General features: G+C 58.0%; 1 protein-coding gene across 1 annotated transcript in view; it reads right to left on the bottom strand.

Annotated features, from left to right (window-relative positions):
* KCNK9 (potassium two pore domain channel subfamily K member 9) overlaps positions 1–15,051 on the bottom strand; it is a 100,131-nt gene extending 85,080 nt beyond the window's left edge. Inside the window, exon 1 of the mRNA XM_032610324.1 lies at positions 14,647–15,051. Within this exon, the coding sequence (XP_032466215.1) occupies positions 14,647–14,929 (283 nt within the window). The 5' untranslated portion in view covers positions 14,930–15,051. The remainder of the gene's footprint in view (positions 1–14,646) is intronic.
* Positions 15,052–15,638: the final 587 nt, after the last annotated feature.

The raw sequence follows: 15,638 nt of genomic DNA on the forward strand, positions 1-15,638 counted from the left end.
ACCAAGAGCTGGTTCTTTTGAAAGATCAATATATGTTGGCAACTAATTCAAAATATTTTCAAGCAATGTAATGGCCAAAGGAAACTTGTGAGCAGGCCAGAGGCTGCATAGGAGCCAACTGTTTCATCCTCTTCTACACAGCAACCTGCTGGAAGCTGTTACCTGGAAGTGGGGCTAAGGGGCTAGACTGTGACGAGAGACTTCCACTTTTACTTTATGTTTTGTTCAAATATATACTAAGGTAGAGATTAGAAGTATAATAAACCCCCAAACACAAATAATCAAACTTCAATAATTAACAACCTATGGCCAATCTCATTTCATCTAAACCTCCACCCACTTCCCCTGCAATTCAGATAATTTTGAAGCAAATCCCAGACATATCATCTCATCTCTAAACCTTTCAGTATATATCTCTAAAAGATAAGGGCTCATTTATTATATATAACCATCATAAAGTAATCACACCCAAAACTTAACATTACTATGTATGTGTGTTTCATTACGGAAGTACTACATGCTACCTGTTAGAAAATTCAATTAAGAAGTTTAAAAGAAGCACAGTAGACCTCATATACCCCAAAACATGCTGAAGGATCACCCGGAGTGTACAAATGGGGACACTGAGGCTGAGACCAGTGAAGGGGTTTGCCCACCGTCTCCCAGCCAGTAAGAGGTGGAGCAGGGATTTGAGCTCGGGCCTCTTGATGACACATCCCAGGCTGGGTCCGCTCTACCGTGGCAGCCTTTTGACCCAACATATAACCAGATTTTGAAAATAATGATAGGATAATGAATACATCGGGGCAACAACAGCTCCTTGGCCGTAAGGATATATGCTCACACTCTTAAATGTGATAGGGCAGAGACCAACATTTATGGAGGGAATTCTGCACGACAGGCCTGGATAGGTACTTTCATTTCCATTGTTCTGCTCTTAGCAGTCCTAAGAAGATACTATGGGCTGAATTGTGTCCCCCAAATTCGTATGTTGAAGTCCCAACCCCCCACCTCAGAATGGGACCAAATTTGGAGATGGGGGTATTTAAAGTGGTGATTAAGTTAACATGAGGTCAGTAGGGTGGCCCTAATCCAGTGTGACTGATGTCCTTATAAGAAGAGATTAGGACACAGACGCCCATAGAGGGACAACCATGTGAAGACACAGAGAGAAGGTGGCCATCTCTAAGCCAAGGAGCGAGGCCTCAGGAGGAACCAAACCTGCCAACACCTTGATCTCAGACTACTGGTCTCCAGAATTGCAAAAATATAAAGTTTTGTTGTTTAAGCTACCCAGTCCACGGTGCTTCGTTACGGCAGCCTGAGCTCGATACAGAGGTAGATGATACACTGTCTATTTCACAGATAAGAGAACGGCACATCTTAGAGCTACGAAATGGGCAGCATTTGAACCCAGATGAGAGTCCAGAGCTATGCTCTCTCCCCTGCACCAGGCAGCTAAGCACGGAGAGCAGGAAAGGCTCAGCAAGGGGCGTGGACAAACTTGGTCAGCCAAGAGGATGAGCAGACTGCACCCCTGCCTTGGCCTCATCGTGGGCAGGTGTATCTCCTGCCCTTACGCTCTGGACTTTGTCATGTGACTTGCCTCAGACAACGGTTACGTGGAAGAAATGACAGCACGGTAGCAGGGTCATGGCATAAGACACCTCACTTGCTTTCACTGCCCTCTTGCACCTCTGCCATCACCAAGAGGAAAACACACAGTGGCTTGGAACAGAGCTGCCCCGTCAGCTTCAGACCAGCAATGAGAAAAAAGCTGCCCAGCTGAGTGCTCTGGAGCGGTCAAGCCCATGTGAGCCACAGTCTGTGAACAATAATAAATGGTCATTGTTTTAAGCCTCTATATTTGTGGGTGATTTGTTACACGTCACTAGCTAACTGATATAGAAGGTCAAAAGAAGCAGTATATAATGAAACAGTAACAAGCACAGGCTCTGAAGTCAGACTGCCTGGGTGTAACTCCTGACTCTGACATTATTTTGCTGTGTAACCTTGGGAAAATTGCTTGATCTCTCTGATCTTCCATAGCCACATCTGTAAAATGGGAATACATGAAAATATCTATCTGATAGGGTTGTTGAGAGGATGAAGTTAACTGAGATGGTTATCTGTAGAAAAACAAAACCCCATGAGTGGTAGCTCTATTGTTGTGACAGGGACTAGAGACTAAGCTTGTCCTGGGGTGCTCTGGTCAGCCTGACCAAGACAAGCAGATGACAGACCTTTCGTCTTCTTTTGTTTTAACATCAGTCCCACATCTGCCTTTCCCTACTAATTTAATGAGGCAGTGAGCTCCCTGTCACTGGAGGGTCAAGCAACGATGCCATCCTGAAAGGGTAGAACCAGATGACCTTTGAATCCTGTCAGACAATAATCACCGAGGCAGGTCTTCTGCCCTGTATCCAACCCATGATCCCAGGAAGGTGAACAGTGGTATAAAGAAGAGAATGTTGGGCTTGAGGGCAGAAGACCTGGGTTCAAGCCCCAAAGTCCACTGTGTGACCTTGGGAAGCCACTGGACGTGTCTGGCCTCGCTGGTATAACAGCATTAATCCTAACCATGCCTATTTCACAGGGTTGTTATGTGGATGAGAGATGGTAGTGGATGGGACCCTGCTTCGTGAACTAGATAATAGCCGGGACAGGCAATATCCATGTCCATAGAGTCCTCTATAGAGAGGTCACTCCAGGCTTACTGAGGGAAAAGCCCTCCACCTCTGAAGTTACGGCTTTCGCTGGCTCGGGGTGGGCAAGTACATGGGACAGCACACTGCCACTGTCCATCCTATACCCATGGCACACATGACTAATTGATCACAGCACTCCTCCCCACTGGAGCTGCTTCTCAGCTCAGAGCTCCCGTGACCAAGCCGACTGGCTGGACCAGAACCGATCAGGCAAAACCTCCGATCCTGGGAGCCAGACCAAGGCCCACTGGCTCCCCTGCCTCCACCTGGTCCCGGGGTTTCCAGGAGATTGTGGGTTGCAGGTGTCAACTGCCCCCACAAGACTCCCTTGGACTAGCTGAGTCTGGGATGAGGATGGGTTTTCACAGCTGTGGACACCATCCCTCTAACCCCACGTGACCTGGTCCAGGCCACAGAAAGATTGCTAAGAGAATGTTCTAAAATAGTAAGAACATCCAAAACATGTCTTCAACACTGCTGAGGGCTCTGCACCATATGCTGCTGTTTACAAGACAACACACAACACGGCCAGGTGCTTGTGCCCTCTGACCTGGGAAGCCCACCAGCACGGCAAACCCTTAAGTAATAACCCAGCAGAATCCACACACCCACACACCCACACACTCAATAAAGCACTACCTATAATTGGCCAAAAAAAAAAAAAAAAAAAAAAAGGAAAGACACATTAAAACACTATAAATAGAGAAGTGGTTAAATAGATGATCATATCCATTTAGTGGATATGGAGCTGTGAAAATATATTTCCCTTAAGACTGCGGAAACACAAGGTAATGTTTGATATAAACTTAAAGAGAAAAAGACTCTGAAATGCCTAGACACCATGGGGGCCTACCAATACCTATCTCCACTCCTTCCTCACCTTCAGAACCCATTTGGCTTGAAAAGCAACATGCTACATTTTCCCAGACTTCCTTGCAGATAGAGTTGGCCATAAGACAAAGTCCTGGCCGATGACGTGTAAGCAGAAGTCCTTAGGTGGACCATACAGGCAAGCTGTTTAGAAAGGAGCAGGCTCAGCTGATACATGCCTTTGTCTTTTGTTCTTTTTTCCTGCCAGGAAAGGATGCCGGAGGTGATGCTGGAGTTAGGGTAGCCATCTTGGAACCATGAGGCACCAGCCTGAGAACTAAAGCCAAGCTAAGACGGCTGAGCAGAAAGATAGAAGGAGCCTGAGTCTCTGAAGGCATCGTGGAGCCACCTGTCAGCCCATCTACCTGCCCCAGACTCCTTCATTGCTGTTTGGTCCGGTCACTGTTACCTGGGTTCTCTGCTACCGGCAGCTGAACGAAGTCCCTTACAGATCCATCCTGATGAAAGGATAAAAACAGTGAGCACAGTTGAGCAACGAGGAGAGTGGGAACATGAAAAGCTAAAGCCATTCCTGCATGTGACCACGAGACCACAGGGGAGTGGTGGGGACTTTTCTCACCTCTTTATAAAATGACCTCTGCCACGGCTCACTACTTCCCCTTTTCTGTGATGTAGGAGCTACTTTGTGAACCAACACACACTGGGCATCCACTTCATCGGCGTTCGAATCCCTCTGGCCTAAACACTTGTCCCAAATAGATGCTAGACCAATTGTGCTAACTGCCAGGGCCCCTCAGCACTCGGGGCGCGAAGAGGTCTTTATCTCCCCGGAAATGGCGCTCACACTGGGAAACCCTTCATTACGACCAGACTCAAAGGGAACATTCCCCCGCAGCCTGCAGCAGCCCTGGGCGAGGCCCTTTCCTGGGGCGCAGACGAGACTCGTGGTTAGAGCCCAGCCAGGCCAGCCCTGCGTCACGAGCAGTCATCTCCCACCAGAGTCCAAGAGAGAAAAGGTCCCGACACTGCAGGTGCAGCCCGTGGGACACTGAGCTGCCTCCAGACGTACCTGGGGCCTCGCCGCTGGGCTGGAGCAGGAACCACACCCTCCGTCCTCCCTGACACACAACAACGCTGCCTAGAGCTTCTGCGTGAGGTGGGGAAGGCAAGCGCCCTCCTACGGTTCCCCCCAACACCTCCAAGCTCACCCCACCTGCCCAGAGTGAGCGAGCTCGCCTCAGCCCCACCTGGGCTCCCACCCCCCCATCCACATGGGACTGTGCCTGAAAGCTCAACGCCAGAGTCACCTCCCTCCCGACATGTGGCTGTGAGGCCTCCTCTGGGCAGAAGGAGGGGGCAGGGAGAGGGAAGGGACCCACCTCCCAGGCACTGACCTCGCACACACACACGCCACACCGCTCGGCCCCCTCTGGCCATGATTCGGAAGGTGGCTTCTTCTCCTAGTCTGCAGAAGAGGCTCCGGGAAGGGAAGTCACCAGGCCAGGGGACATTCTGCACTTCGGGCAATATCTGGCAACGTCTAGAGACATTTTTATTTGTCACTACTGGGTGGGGGAGGGGGGTTGCCACTGGCAACCAGAGGATGATGGAGACCAGGGATGCTGACCAGGGAGGTCACCCAGTGACCAGAGCCGGGGCCCTGCGTACAGCCCGCGCTCTCTGCAGCCCTCACGCCAGGATCCTCACTGTGGGTCACAAGCAATCAAGGTCTCCTGCCCACGGAAGTGGGGACACTGCCGGTGGGCACCACGGAAGTACCTAACGGAACCCCCAAGAGTCAGCAGGTAGATCCTCACCAAGCTCCCCTGTGCACGAAGGTGTGGGAGACGGACAGCAAGGGGGGCAGGCGTGCACACGGGGAGGCTCCAGGGAGCAGCTGTGCCCAGCCTGGACACCTCAGGGCTGCCGCTCCCAAAGTGGCTGCCGGCGCCCGGCTCTGCCCCTCACTCCCAGCAGGCCTCACCCGCCCCTGAAACCCACAGCACCCCAGACGTGTGCCACCCTGCACGCCTCCAACACATGGCCAACAGGGACCAAAGACACCACTGCCGCGAGCTTCACGTTTACTGACATTTTGGTCCCTGAGTATAACATCTTGTTCCTGACGGGCCATCGGGGGGGTCAATCATCAAACACCTTCTGGGGCCCGGTATGTGCCAGGCGCTCGGGACACTGGGATAAAAGGCCCGAGCCCAGCCCTCAAGCGCCTTTCATGTGAGCAGACCTAGCACAGTGCAGGCCCCTGCTGTCACCCACTGACCAGCGTCCAGAGGACAGACACGAGTACAGTCTCAGCATCTTGTGAGTGCACGGGGCCAGGCTGGGTGGAGGGGACAGCACAGGCAAGGTCCCAGGTGGGAACTGCCCGGCAGTGGTGTCCCAGGGGGCGTGGGGAGAGGTGGAGGGAGGTCTGGGGGCCCACAGGGCGGGAGGGGCAGGCAGGGCGCAACAGGGCGGAGGGCTGGGTGCCATGACAACACACTGAACGCCTCAGCCCCCGGCAAACGCCTGGTGATGCTGCCCGCTGGGAGCCTCTCGCCTTCCTGTACCTCACGTCTGGCAGGGCTGGTGACAGCCCAAGGCTGTTTCACAGGTGGGTGCCTCTTCCCGCCAGGTGCCGGACAGACTCGCACGAGCCCGTCACTAGCGATGGCCTTGGGGACCGAGATCACACATCTAAGGCGTGGGAGTGAGAAGCTCCCCATTTGGCAAGACGGGTCCCTAACCTGCTGTCCTCCCTTAAAACCAACAGCTGAAGTTCAAAAGGCCAGGCCTCTGCCCTGCACCTGCCCAGTGGCCCCGAGGCTCATCCGAGCGGGAAGATGGCCCCAAACCACTCAGTTCAAAGTCCCCCCAGCTCGCAGGGCCGAGCGCGCACCTCGGCCGCCGGCCGGTGCCGAGTGGCCCTGGGGACTCAGTTGCCCCCTGTGGAGGCTGTGGAACAAACACATGCCCGGGGCACCCTGCAGGAGGCGTGGTGGGCCCGGCTCTGACCCGAGAAGTTGGGGTGCAGGGGTGTCGGTGGTAGAGGAAGATGGTGGCGTGGGGCTGCAGGGTGGAAGGCGGCCTCCCGGAAAGCCATATTTTCCCAACAGGCCTGGGTTGAGAAAACCTACTGCCCAGGGTTGGACCCCACGGCTCCAGAGGCCCCCGAGTCCCCCAGCCTGGCATCCCACCACGGGAGCCTCCTTCCGCTGGATGTCAGAAGCTTTTCCATCTCCGGGGTTGCTCTCTGAGTACAGAGTGGGCATGGGGCAGCCCCCCCATGGTCAGGGCCACGGCACCCAGCAGGGGCGGGGGCTGGAGACAGGCAGGGGATGGGATGTCCCCCAGCGGGGAGGGCGGGAGAGCAGGGCTGGGAAGCTGCAAACGACGACTCTCCAATTTGCCAAGAGCCGTTGGAGTGCAAGGAGGTGCGAGGCACCTGGCAACCACTGTCAACACAGCGGAGCCCCGGGGCTGTGACAGGAGGCCTTTCACGGTTGTTCTGGCACGTTCTCTGATGCTCGAGAGCCACCAAGCTCTACGCCCCCATTTCACAGATGAGAAAAAAGCCCCAGGCTAAAGGGACGTGCCTAGGATCAGGCCTCCAGGACAGGCAGACGTGAGCGGGACTGCCAGTGATCTGCCTGCCGCCCCCGGCCCTGAGACCCTTGGGCTCAGGCTCTGGAGGCAAGCGCGCCATGACCCGCTCCTGCAGACACGAGACCAAGGCCAGAGGTAGGGCCTGGCCCCGGCCCCCTCCGCTCTCCATACGCCCAGCCCAGCACGCCCCTTGCCACCCAAGGGCACCTGCACCCTCACGCCAGCCACAGCTCATCCACCTCTGGTCTGGCGCCATCCTTCACCTCACTGCCACCCAGGGCTCTTCCCAGGGCTGGGGACACGACGAGGGTGAGGGCAGTTCAGGGCAAGCCCACCGCACGGGGCAGCCCTGCCTTTGAGCAGCTGTTTCCCGGCCAGGCCCGTCATCGCTCAGGACCCCAGGAAGGAGCACGGTGGCGGAGGTGGCTGAGGGCTACAGCCGGTCATCAGTTGGGGACCCCCTGCTTCTCCCAGGCCCAGGGGCAGACATCTCACAGCATCCTGGCAAGCCGGGCCAATGCATTCACAGACGCTCCTAAATTTTCTCATCTTCCCTTGCTGCAAATTTTTCCATCAACCATCCCTTCTTCTCTGGGTCCACAGCACATAGCTGTTTTGCGCTCCGAGATCAACGTCAGGGCCTGGATTCGCCCCAGTCCAAGACAGAGAATAAGAGAAGTTCACATGAGCCAGAAGCTCGAAACATGTCAGTGCAGGGAGGGGGCTGCCCAGAAATGCTGGGGTACTGACTGGGAGCATGAACGAAAGTATAGTGCAGACCAGGGGAGGTGAGAAAATTCTCTGCTCTCCCTGCGGGATCAGACCCAACTTGGAGAGCACACTGTGTGCGCCAGAGCTGCTCAGAGGAGAGCGGCCAGCTTACAAAGGCGTTATCAAAAGAAACTCAGGGGCCCTGGGGCCATCTCCAAATTCCCAAGACTGTTACGGGACAGGAAGTGAACCAAGCTCTACTCAGCCCTTCTGCTGAAGAACTGTACGCCACAGGGTGGGTGCCTGCAGCATAGAAGGGAGAGCCTCCTACAGACAGAGGTCCCAGAGTTAAGACAGGCAGAAGGGAACTCTGAACAAAATCCCTTAAGGAAATGAGCACCAGACCCCGCCCCTGCTCCCCGCCCATGGGTGGCCTGGAGGAGGATATCCCTGGGGTGGAGGGGAAGATTCTCAACCAGACGCTCACGTCCCAGATTCCACTGCCCATGGACTCTTTTTTTTTAGCTGCATCGAGTCTATGTTGCTGCGCGTGGGCTTTCTCTAGTTGCGGTGAGCAGGGGCTACTCTTCGTTGCGGTGCACGGGCTTCTCATTGCGGTGGCTTCTCTTGTTGTGGAGCACGGGCTCTAGGCGCACGGGCTTCAGTAGTTGTGGCGCGCAGGCTCAGTAGTTGTGGCTCACGGGCTCTAGAGCGCAGGCTCAGGAGTTGCGGCGCACGGGCTCAGTTGCTCCGCGGCATGTGGGATCTTCCCGGACGAGGCATCGAACCCATATCCCCTGCATTGGTAGGTGGATTCTTAACCACGGCGCCACCGGGGAATTCCAGGGTCCTTGCCTCCTAACTCCCTCCCAGAGCACTGCCAAGACCAGGCGTTACATTCATCTCCACCGGCATTTTCCCTGGTCCTCTGGCGCGGCTGGTGTGAAGACAGTGCGGGGCTGCTCTGTGTTCTGACTCACAGAGGCAGGTGCCCGGGGCTGCCCACCTGTCCATCCTAGCTCCCCAAGCCCATCCCACCCTGGACCACTCCACACACCTCCCACTCCAGACTCACCTGCACTCTGTGTGCTGAGTTCCCTCTCCTTTCCTGAGCCTGGGCCCCCGAGTTCCACTTTCTAAATGGAGACCCTCAGGCCGCTCCTCAGGTGACCACCATAGAGACTGGCCAGCCCTTTAAGAGAAGACCCCCCCGCCCAAGTGCACACACCCCCTTCCACGTGGAAGCCCACAGGTCAAAACTTCACACAATAACCTCAACGTTCATCTAAGCACACACACTTCATCACATGTGAAGTGATGAGCTCCCTGTCACTAGAGGCGTTCAAGAAAAGGCCGGCTGATGAGGCAGGATCGTGGGTGCTGGTAATGTTCTGTTTCTTGATCTGAGTGCTGGCTGCACGGCAGGGTTTGTTTATCGGAATCACTGAGCAATACACTTGTGACACGTGCGCTTCTCCACACGAACTTTCTACTCTCTGAAAAATTAGAAGTGACTGGGATCGGCTGACCATTTGGCAGAAAGGAGATGAGGCTGGAACAACGTGAAGATCGCCCGCCATCGAGGCGTTAACACTCGCTGAGCCCTGCCAGGGATGCCGTGCACCCACCCTGACCTGCCCATGGGAGGAACTGGGTAACATCCCGCTGACGGAGGAAAGACGAACGATGCACGGAGCCAAGTGAGTGCTCCGAGCGATGAGGAGTGAGCGAATGAGTAAGTGAACGACAGCACAGAGGGAAGAATGGACGGATGCGGGGATGTGTGGAGCCTGACATACACGCGCAGGGAGGGCTGGCTGAGGGGCAGTGTGGGGGATGGACGGGTGCAGGTGCGAATGCAGGTCCACAGGGGAAGAGATGTACACGGAAGCCTGGCTCACCTCCCGCTGTGACTCCCCCCGGGACTTAGCAGATGAAAGTCCAGGCCATCCGGAGAGAGCAGGTGAAGGCCATAGATGTCTGCACACGGGGTCTCCCGTGGTCCCCGCTGTCTCAGAGCCCTCAGCGGGGTGTCTCATACGCCTCGGGAGAGCCGTCTCTCTCAGGTCACCCCGAGTCAAGGAACCCACCCCTTTGCCTCCCCCAGGACATCTATAAATAGGCCGTGCTTGCTGGAGGGCCAGGGCCACGTCGAGCAAGGCCAGGTCCGGGCAGGCCTGGGAGGAGCTGAACACGGCACCTTGTGCTCCTGCACCCGACCAGCTGCCATACTGAAAGTCACAAGGAGACCCCAGCCCTCCCGTCCGGCCCACGGTGTGCTGGGTGGCCGGGTCCTCCACCTGGGCCTGGCTGAGCAGCTTTCCTGAAGCGTGACGGTAAAGGGAGAAGCAGAAAGACACAGATGGAACACTCCACAGGCCCATCCCTGGCTCCTGGGTGGAATCCATCTTTGGAGCCTGCGGTAAGGAGATCCCGACTGCAGAGTTCCAGGCCCTCGGCCTCAGTGGGCACTGCCTCCTCTGGGCCTCAGTTTCCCCATCTGTAAGTTGGGGCAACACCTCCTCCCGCCTCGAGGGTGACGTGAGTGCGTGTGCGTAGAAGTGGTGCTTCCCTCCTCGGTCCTTCTGGAGGTGACCACTCTGTGCGGGGCTGTGTGCGGGTCCCGCCGGTGCCGGGAGGAGACATGGTTCCTCCAGGGACAGAATAAATGGCAGCAACAATGCTGGAGCTGGGGGCGTGCGGAGCGCAGGGGGCACAGCTCGGGGGCAGGGAGCGGCAGAGGGTAAGCCGTGCCCAGCCCCTGGGCTGTCTGCCGGTGGCTCGGGAAGGGTTAACTGAGTTTAGCTGTCCCCACGCTTCACGCTGGACTGCACCCAACTGTTTGGGTTTCCAGCTCCCCTCCTGCCTCAAGGCCAGGCCTTATCTTGTCATCTAGACGGTCCCCAGAGCCCCAGAGGCAGCACAGGCCAGGCAGGGTCTGGCACGCAGCGAGTGTAAACCGTGGATCGAAACCTGCACCCCAGAGCGCGAGAAGAGGACATGGGAGACGCTTTCCACTTGGTGAGAAGTCTGTTCAAGGTCCTGCGGATGAGCGAGAAAAGGGGGCGCCCCACTGCATTCTGGGGCGGGGGACCTTGAGCAGGGAGCCCGCAGGAGCGCAGAACCTTCTGGGACTGTGCCCCACCCCCTGCCAGGGACCCACCTCCTGAGCCGGTGCCCTGGAGCAGCCACCCCGCCTTCAGCCGGGCCCAAAGGGCCTGACGTCAGTCTGTTCCTCCTCCAAACAGCAGCAAAAACAAAACGCAGGGCCCTTCTTTCCCTCCTTCCCCTGTGAGGCCCAGGTTTTAAATCTGCCTCTTAGATCCTCCAAATGAGATCTGAATTCTAAGCACAGTTTCCTCTTTAATGATCCTGAAGGTGGTAACTACTTAGAACACAGATGTTAGAGTCGAAAGAGAAGTGTCTGGAGATTCCCGCTGTTGTCAGAAGTAGTCGCTGATGGCGGGACACAATTTTGGCCTCAAGCGCCTCCTGTAGGAAGAGCCCCCGTGTGCTGGGGGTTCCTTCCCACCCAGGCCTCAGCCCTGAGCAGAGCAATTCGGAGCAGGCGCTCTACAGCCCCTGGCCGCCGGGACTCCTGACTGCCACCACTCCTACCAACAGCTCAGGAAGGCAGGTGGGAGGGTTTCCAACCAGCCTGCTAATCAGATGGGCACGGCAGGGGACGCAGAAGGAGTTTTCATCCTGAACATGATGGAGAGTTCCGAAGGCCTCGGGCTCGCCAAATTTAGAACGCAACAATACCATCTCCTGGGCAGCAGCTACAAGTGGCACAGACATGAGAAGCAGCGAGCGGGGACGGACGGCACCCAGAACTGGAGCAGCGATGGGAGCGAATCTGCCTTCTTGGAGCCAGCGGGACCTGTGCTCGCCCCTGCCTAGGACAAAGGTGCCTGGGCCTGGGCTCCCGGGAGAGCTGGCCGGCGGTCAGTGTGAGAGCCCGACAAAGCCTCTGACGAGAACGGCGGCCACAGATCCAAGGCGGAGTGGTAATTATATATGTTCTTAAAATCCCGTTCACCGAGTGCACTACTAACTGCATCCGGGAAGCGGCGTACATTAGCAGAGGGAGTGAGGGTGGTTCCTGCCCCACCTTGGAGACCCGAGCTCAGAGTCGAAGCATGCACGCTCAAGGTTAGCTTCGAAAGAAGGACGCCCCTGCAGATGCGCCCGACTCAGGAATATCACTGTCCGATAGGAGGCGGTTCCGTGGAGGGCCTGGCTGGGGGCTGGGCTTTGGTCTAGGCCTAGGAGCTCCTTAATTTGCATTTATATTAAAATAGAAGAAAACAAACAGAATTAACTAGATAGGTGCTTGGTTTCCCGTAAATGCGAGCTCTTCAGAGCTAAACAGCTTCCTAGGGCAGAGTCAGGCTTAGCTGATGTCAAAATTCATGGATTCTCACCTACGAAGCGCACACAGCGCCGTACCAGGCGGCTGCAGGCACGAGGGATCCCACTGGCCCTTCAGAGTCACCCTGGCGGGAGGTTACAGCATCACGACCCTTCTACAGGTGGGGAAACAGGCTGGGGAGTCAGCACACCACCCTGCCCTTCATGGAACTCAGGTTCCAAGCCCGGTCAGCGGGCTCCAGGTTCAGCATCTTTCGACCACAGGGCAGCTGAGTCAGGACAGTCTTTTCTTCCCAGCCTTACACACACATTCCACCCTCTCCTTCCGGAAAATCAGTTGAAAACTCAACAAAAGAAGTGAGGAATAAGCCAGCACGGTCATCGGCTGCCCCTCCACACGCTCCACCTGGCCACCCCGCCTCGACCCTTCCTCTTTGGAGCCCTAACCGTTAGAGGCATATGCCCAGAACTGCCAATCAGAATCAATCAACGCGATCGAGAAGAACCTTATCAGGTAAATGGAACATCTCTAGGTTTGATTTTAACTCCAACCGTCTCTTCGATGTTGCAGTTCAACTCTTGGGACCGGCCAGAGGTCTCCCGTGCTCATTTCACTACTGGTGGCCAGCACGCTCGCAGATTTCATCTGATTTGGGTCTACGGCACTCAAGGCACTTTAGGGAACGATGGCACTCAAGGCACTTTAGGGAACGATGAGTTCTTCCTCCCCAGGGGTGGTCAGTTTTGGAGGCATATCCCCGGCTCTCTGGCTCTCCCGCAAGCAGGCCCCTGCCCCGCAGGATGGACGCCCTGTGCATGTGTGTCACGGCCACAGCTCACACTGGAAGTGTAAAGAACAGGAACGATGGTTATGACTGGCTGGCCCTTTCAGGACCCGGAAGCACAGGGTGGGAAAGGAAGGACTTTACTATGTTTTGGCCCCTGGGCCAAGGACGTGTGGCAAGAGGAGCAAAGCTGGTTCCACAGACAACAGAAGGACAATTTCCTCCTGAAAACATAAAAACCTACACCAATGAATTAAACATTTCAAACAAGATGACTCTCTTAAAAACTCTTTTCAACCAAGAAGGAAAGACAAGCCGTCCTGTGTTGGCGCTTCCTGTTGCATATGGCACTGAGAAATCCTGTTTTTTCGGCACGCAGAGCTTTCCAGAGAAAGAAAAATATCAAGGGGAAAATCAGAGAAGGAGGTCCAGAGAAGTCAGGCAGGAGGGACAGAGAGAAGGATGGGGAAGACGAGGCCTCTTCTCAGGGCACAGGGGCACAGAGAACTGGAGGGGAGCAAACTAGAGGTGGCCCCGAGCCAATACAGTGGCCCTGACAGGTCCACGGAGGTGGCCATGAGAGGCCGGGTGCCGTGCTGGGACAAGGTGCACGCCACAGAGACACCACCCTGCCTCCTGCGGCGTGGGGAGGGCAGCCCCAAATCCACTGGGATGAAGTGACCTGCTCTATTTCCCACAGGTCTCCAAGGGTGATGGACGCAAGTTGCCTGAACCCCTTGGCCTCAGTGGGGGTCCTGCCCTAGGTGCCCACCAGAGGCTGCTTCACGGGTAGCACCTTCGGGCTCAGACCCACAGGAATCCCCAGGGTGTACCAACTGGACTCTCTCCCTGGACCGGAGCTGAACTTCCCCGGCTTCTGGGCAATACGCACACATGCCTTACCCACCGGCACAGCCTGGGGGTGGGCTGGTCCTGCCCGCCCCCGCCACGGGCTCTCCACCGCGCTCCTAGAGCCTCTCACCAGGCCGCCACCGCCCCGCCCCCGCCCCCATCACCAAAGAGCAAACCCTCTCCTCCCAGGGGCCTGGCACGACCAGGTTCCAGCATGGAAGAAGAGGAACCAGGAGGCAGGAGAACTGAAACCTGGGCTCGGAGAAGGCTGGAGGCTGGCGAGGGTCAGCGCCTGCCTCGCTCCGAGAGCCGTCCGCGGCCACCTGAGTCGGTCTCCGCGCCGCAGGTGCCAGGCCAGCCCTCTCCAACTCCCGGAGAGGTAGTAAGTGTAAGGCTTGGAGGCCCGCGCAGCCCAGCCCGCGCCGGGGCGGTGGGTGGGTGGGTGTCTGCTGTGGGATTATTCTTAGCGCTCCACTCTCTTTGCAAAAGTGGCGCCTCCGCCCTCCAGGCTCCGGCACGCTCGCTCCGGGCTCGCACGCCCGGCCCAGACACCGGCGCGGAGGAGGGCACCGGGTGGGGTCCGCGAGGGGTGAGACGGCGCGGAGGCGCAGGAGAGGTGGGGGCTCCCGGAGAGGAGGGGGCGCTGCGGGAGGGGCCCCGGCGACAGGCTGCGTTTAACCCTCGGCGCCCCGCACCCAGCCCTGCGCCGCGCGCTCAGCCGCCTCCCCGGACTCCTCCCGGGACGCGGGGAGCCGGGCGGCGGCGCGCCCAGCCCTTACCTATGGTGGTGATGACCGTGATGGCAAAGTAGAAGGAGCCGGCGAATTTCCACTGGACGCCAGCGCGGTGCGGCTCCGACTGCAGGATCACCAGCTCCAGCTGCCGGTAGTCCTCGCTGCTTATGTTGTACTTGCCCTTGATCCGGACCTCCTCCGCTTTGAGTTTTTCCTCCTCGCGCATCTCGTGGTCCGACTCGAGGGCGTCGAAGACGGCGGCGCCCACCAGCAGGTAGGTGAAGGTGCAGACGATGAGGGACAGAGTCCGCACGTTCTGCCTCTTCATGGCCGCCAGCAAGGAGCCGGCGCGGGGGGCATGTCCCGCAGGCTCGCAGCCGCGCGCGTCCCACTGCAGCGCCCGGCGGCCGCCGCCGCCTCCTCCGCCGCCGCCGCCGCCGCCTCCAAGTTGTAAGCGGCGGCGGCAGCAGCAGCAGCAGCAGCAGCAGCAGCAGCAGCGGGGAGGCGGGGGGCGGGGAGGCTGGGGGGGCCCCCCTCCGCCGGGGCCGCCACAGCCGCCGCCACCGCGAGGCGGCTGGCGGGGCAGGGGCGGCGCGGGCCCGGGCTCGGGCGAGAAGGCGGACAGGCACAGGAGGCTGCTCGAGCGCCGGGGCCAGGCGTCCGGGAGCCCCGACACCCTGCGCCAGACCCGGCCGAAACAGCCCGCCCCACTGCGCAGGGCCATGCACGGCGGCCCCGCCGGGCACCGCGCGGGCCTCGCTGCCCTCCGCACCCCGCCCCCAGCTCCCGCCGGAAAAGCAGGGGCGGGAGCGGGAGCCGGAGCGCGGCCGCCGGGGCCCGCGCCCCTCCGGGTCGGCTCCGGGGAGGCGGCGCCCAGATAGGAGACCACAGGTCCGCACGCGCCCCGCGGGACCTCCTGCCCCTTTTACGCCTCCGCGTTCCCCTTTGAGGGGGGTGAAAAAGTTTGCGAAGTGGCGGCGTCTCCGGAGTCCCCAGCGAGCGGGGAGGGGGCCGAGCAGGTGCAGCGGTTGGGGCGG

This window comes from Phocoena sinus, chromosome 17 (assembly GCF_008692025.1).
Source record: "Phocoena sinus isolate mPhoSin1 chromosome 17, mPhoSin1.pri, whole genome shotgun sequence".
Taxonomy (NCBI): domain Eukaryota; kingdom Metazoa; phylum Chordata; class Mammalia; order Artiodactyla; family Phocoenidae; genus Phocoena; species Phocoena sinus.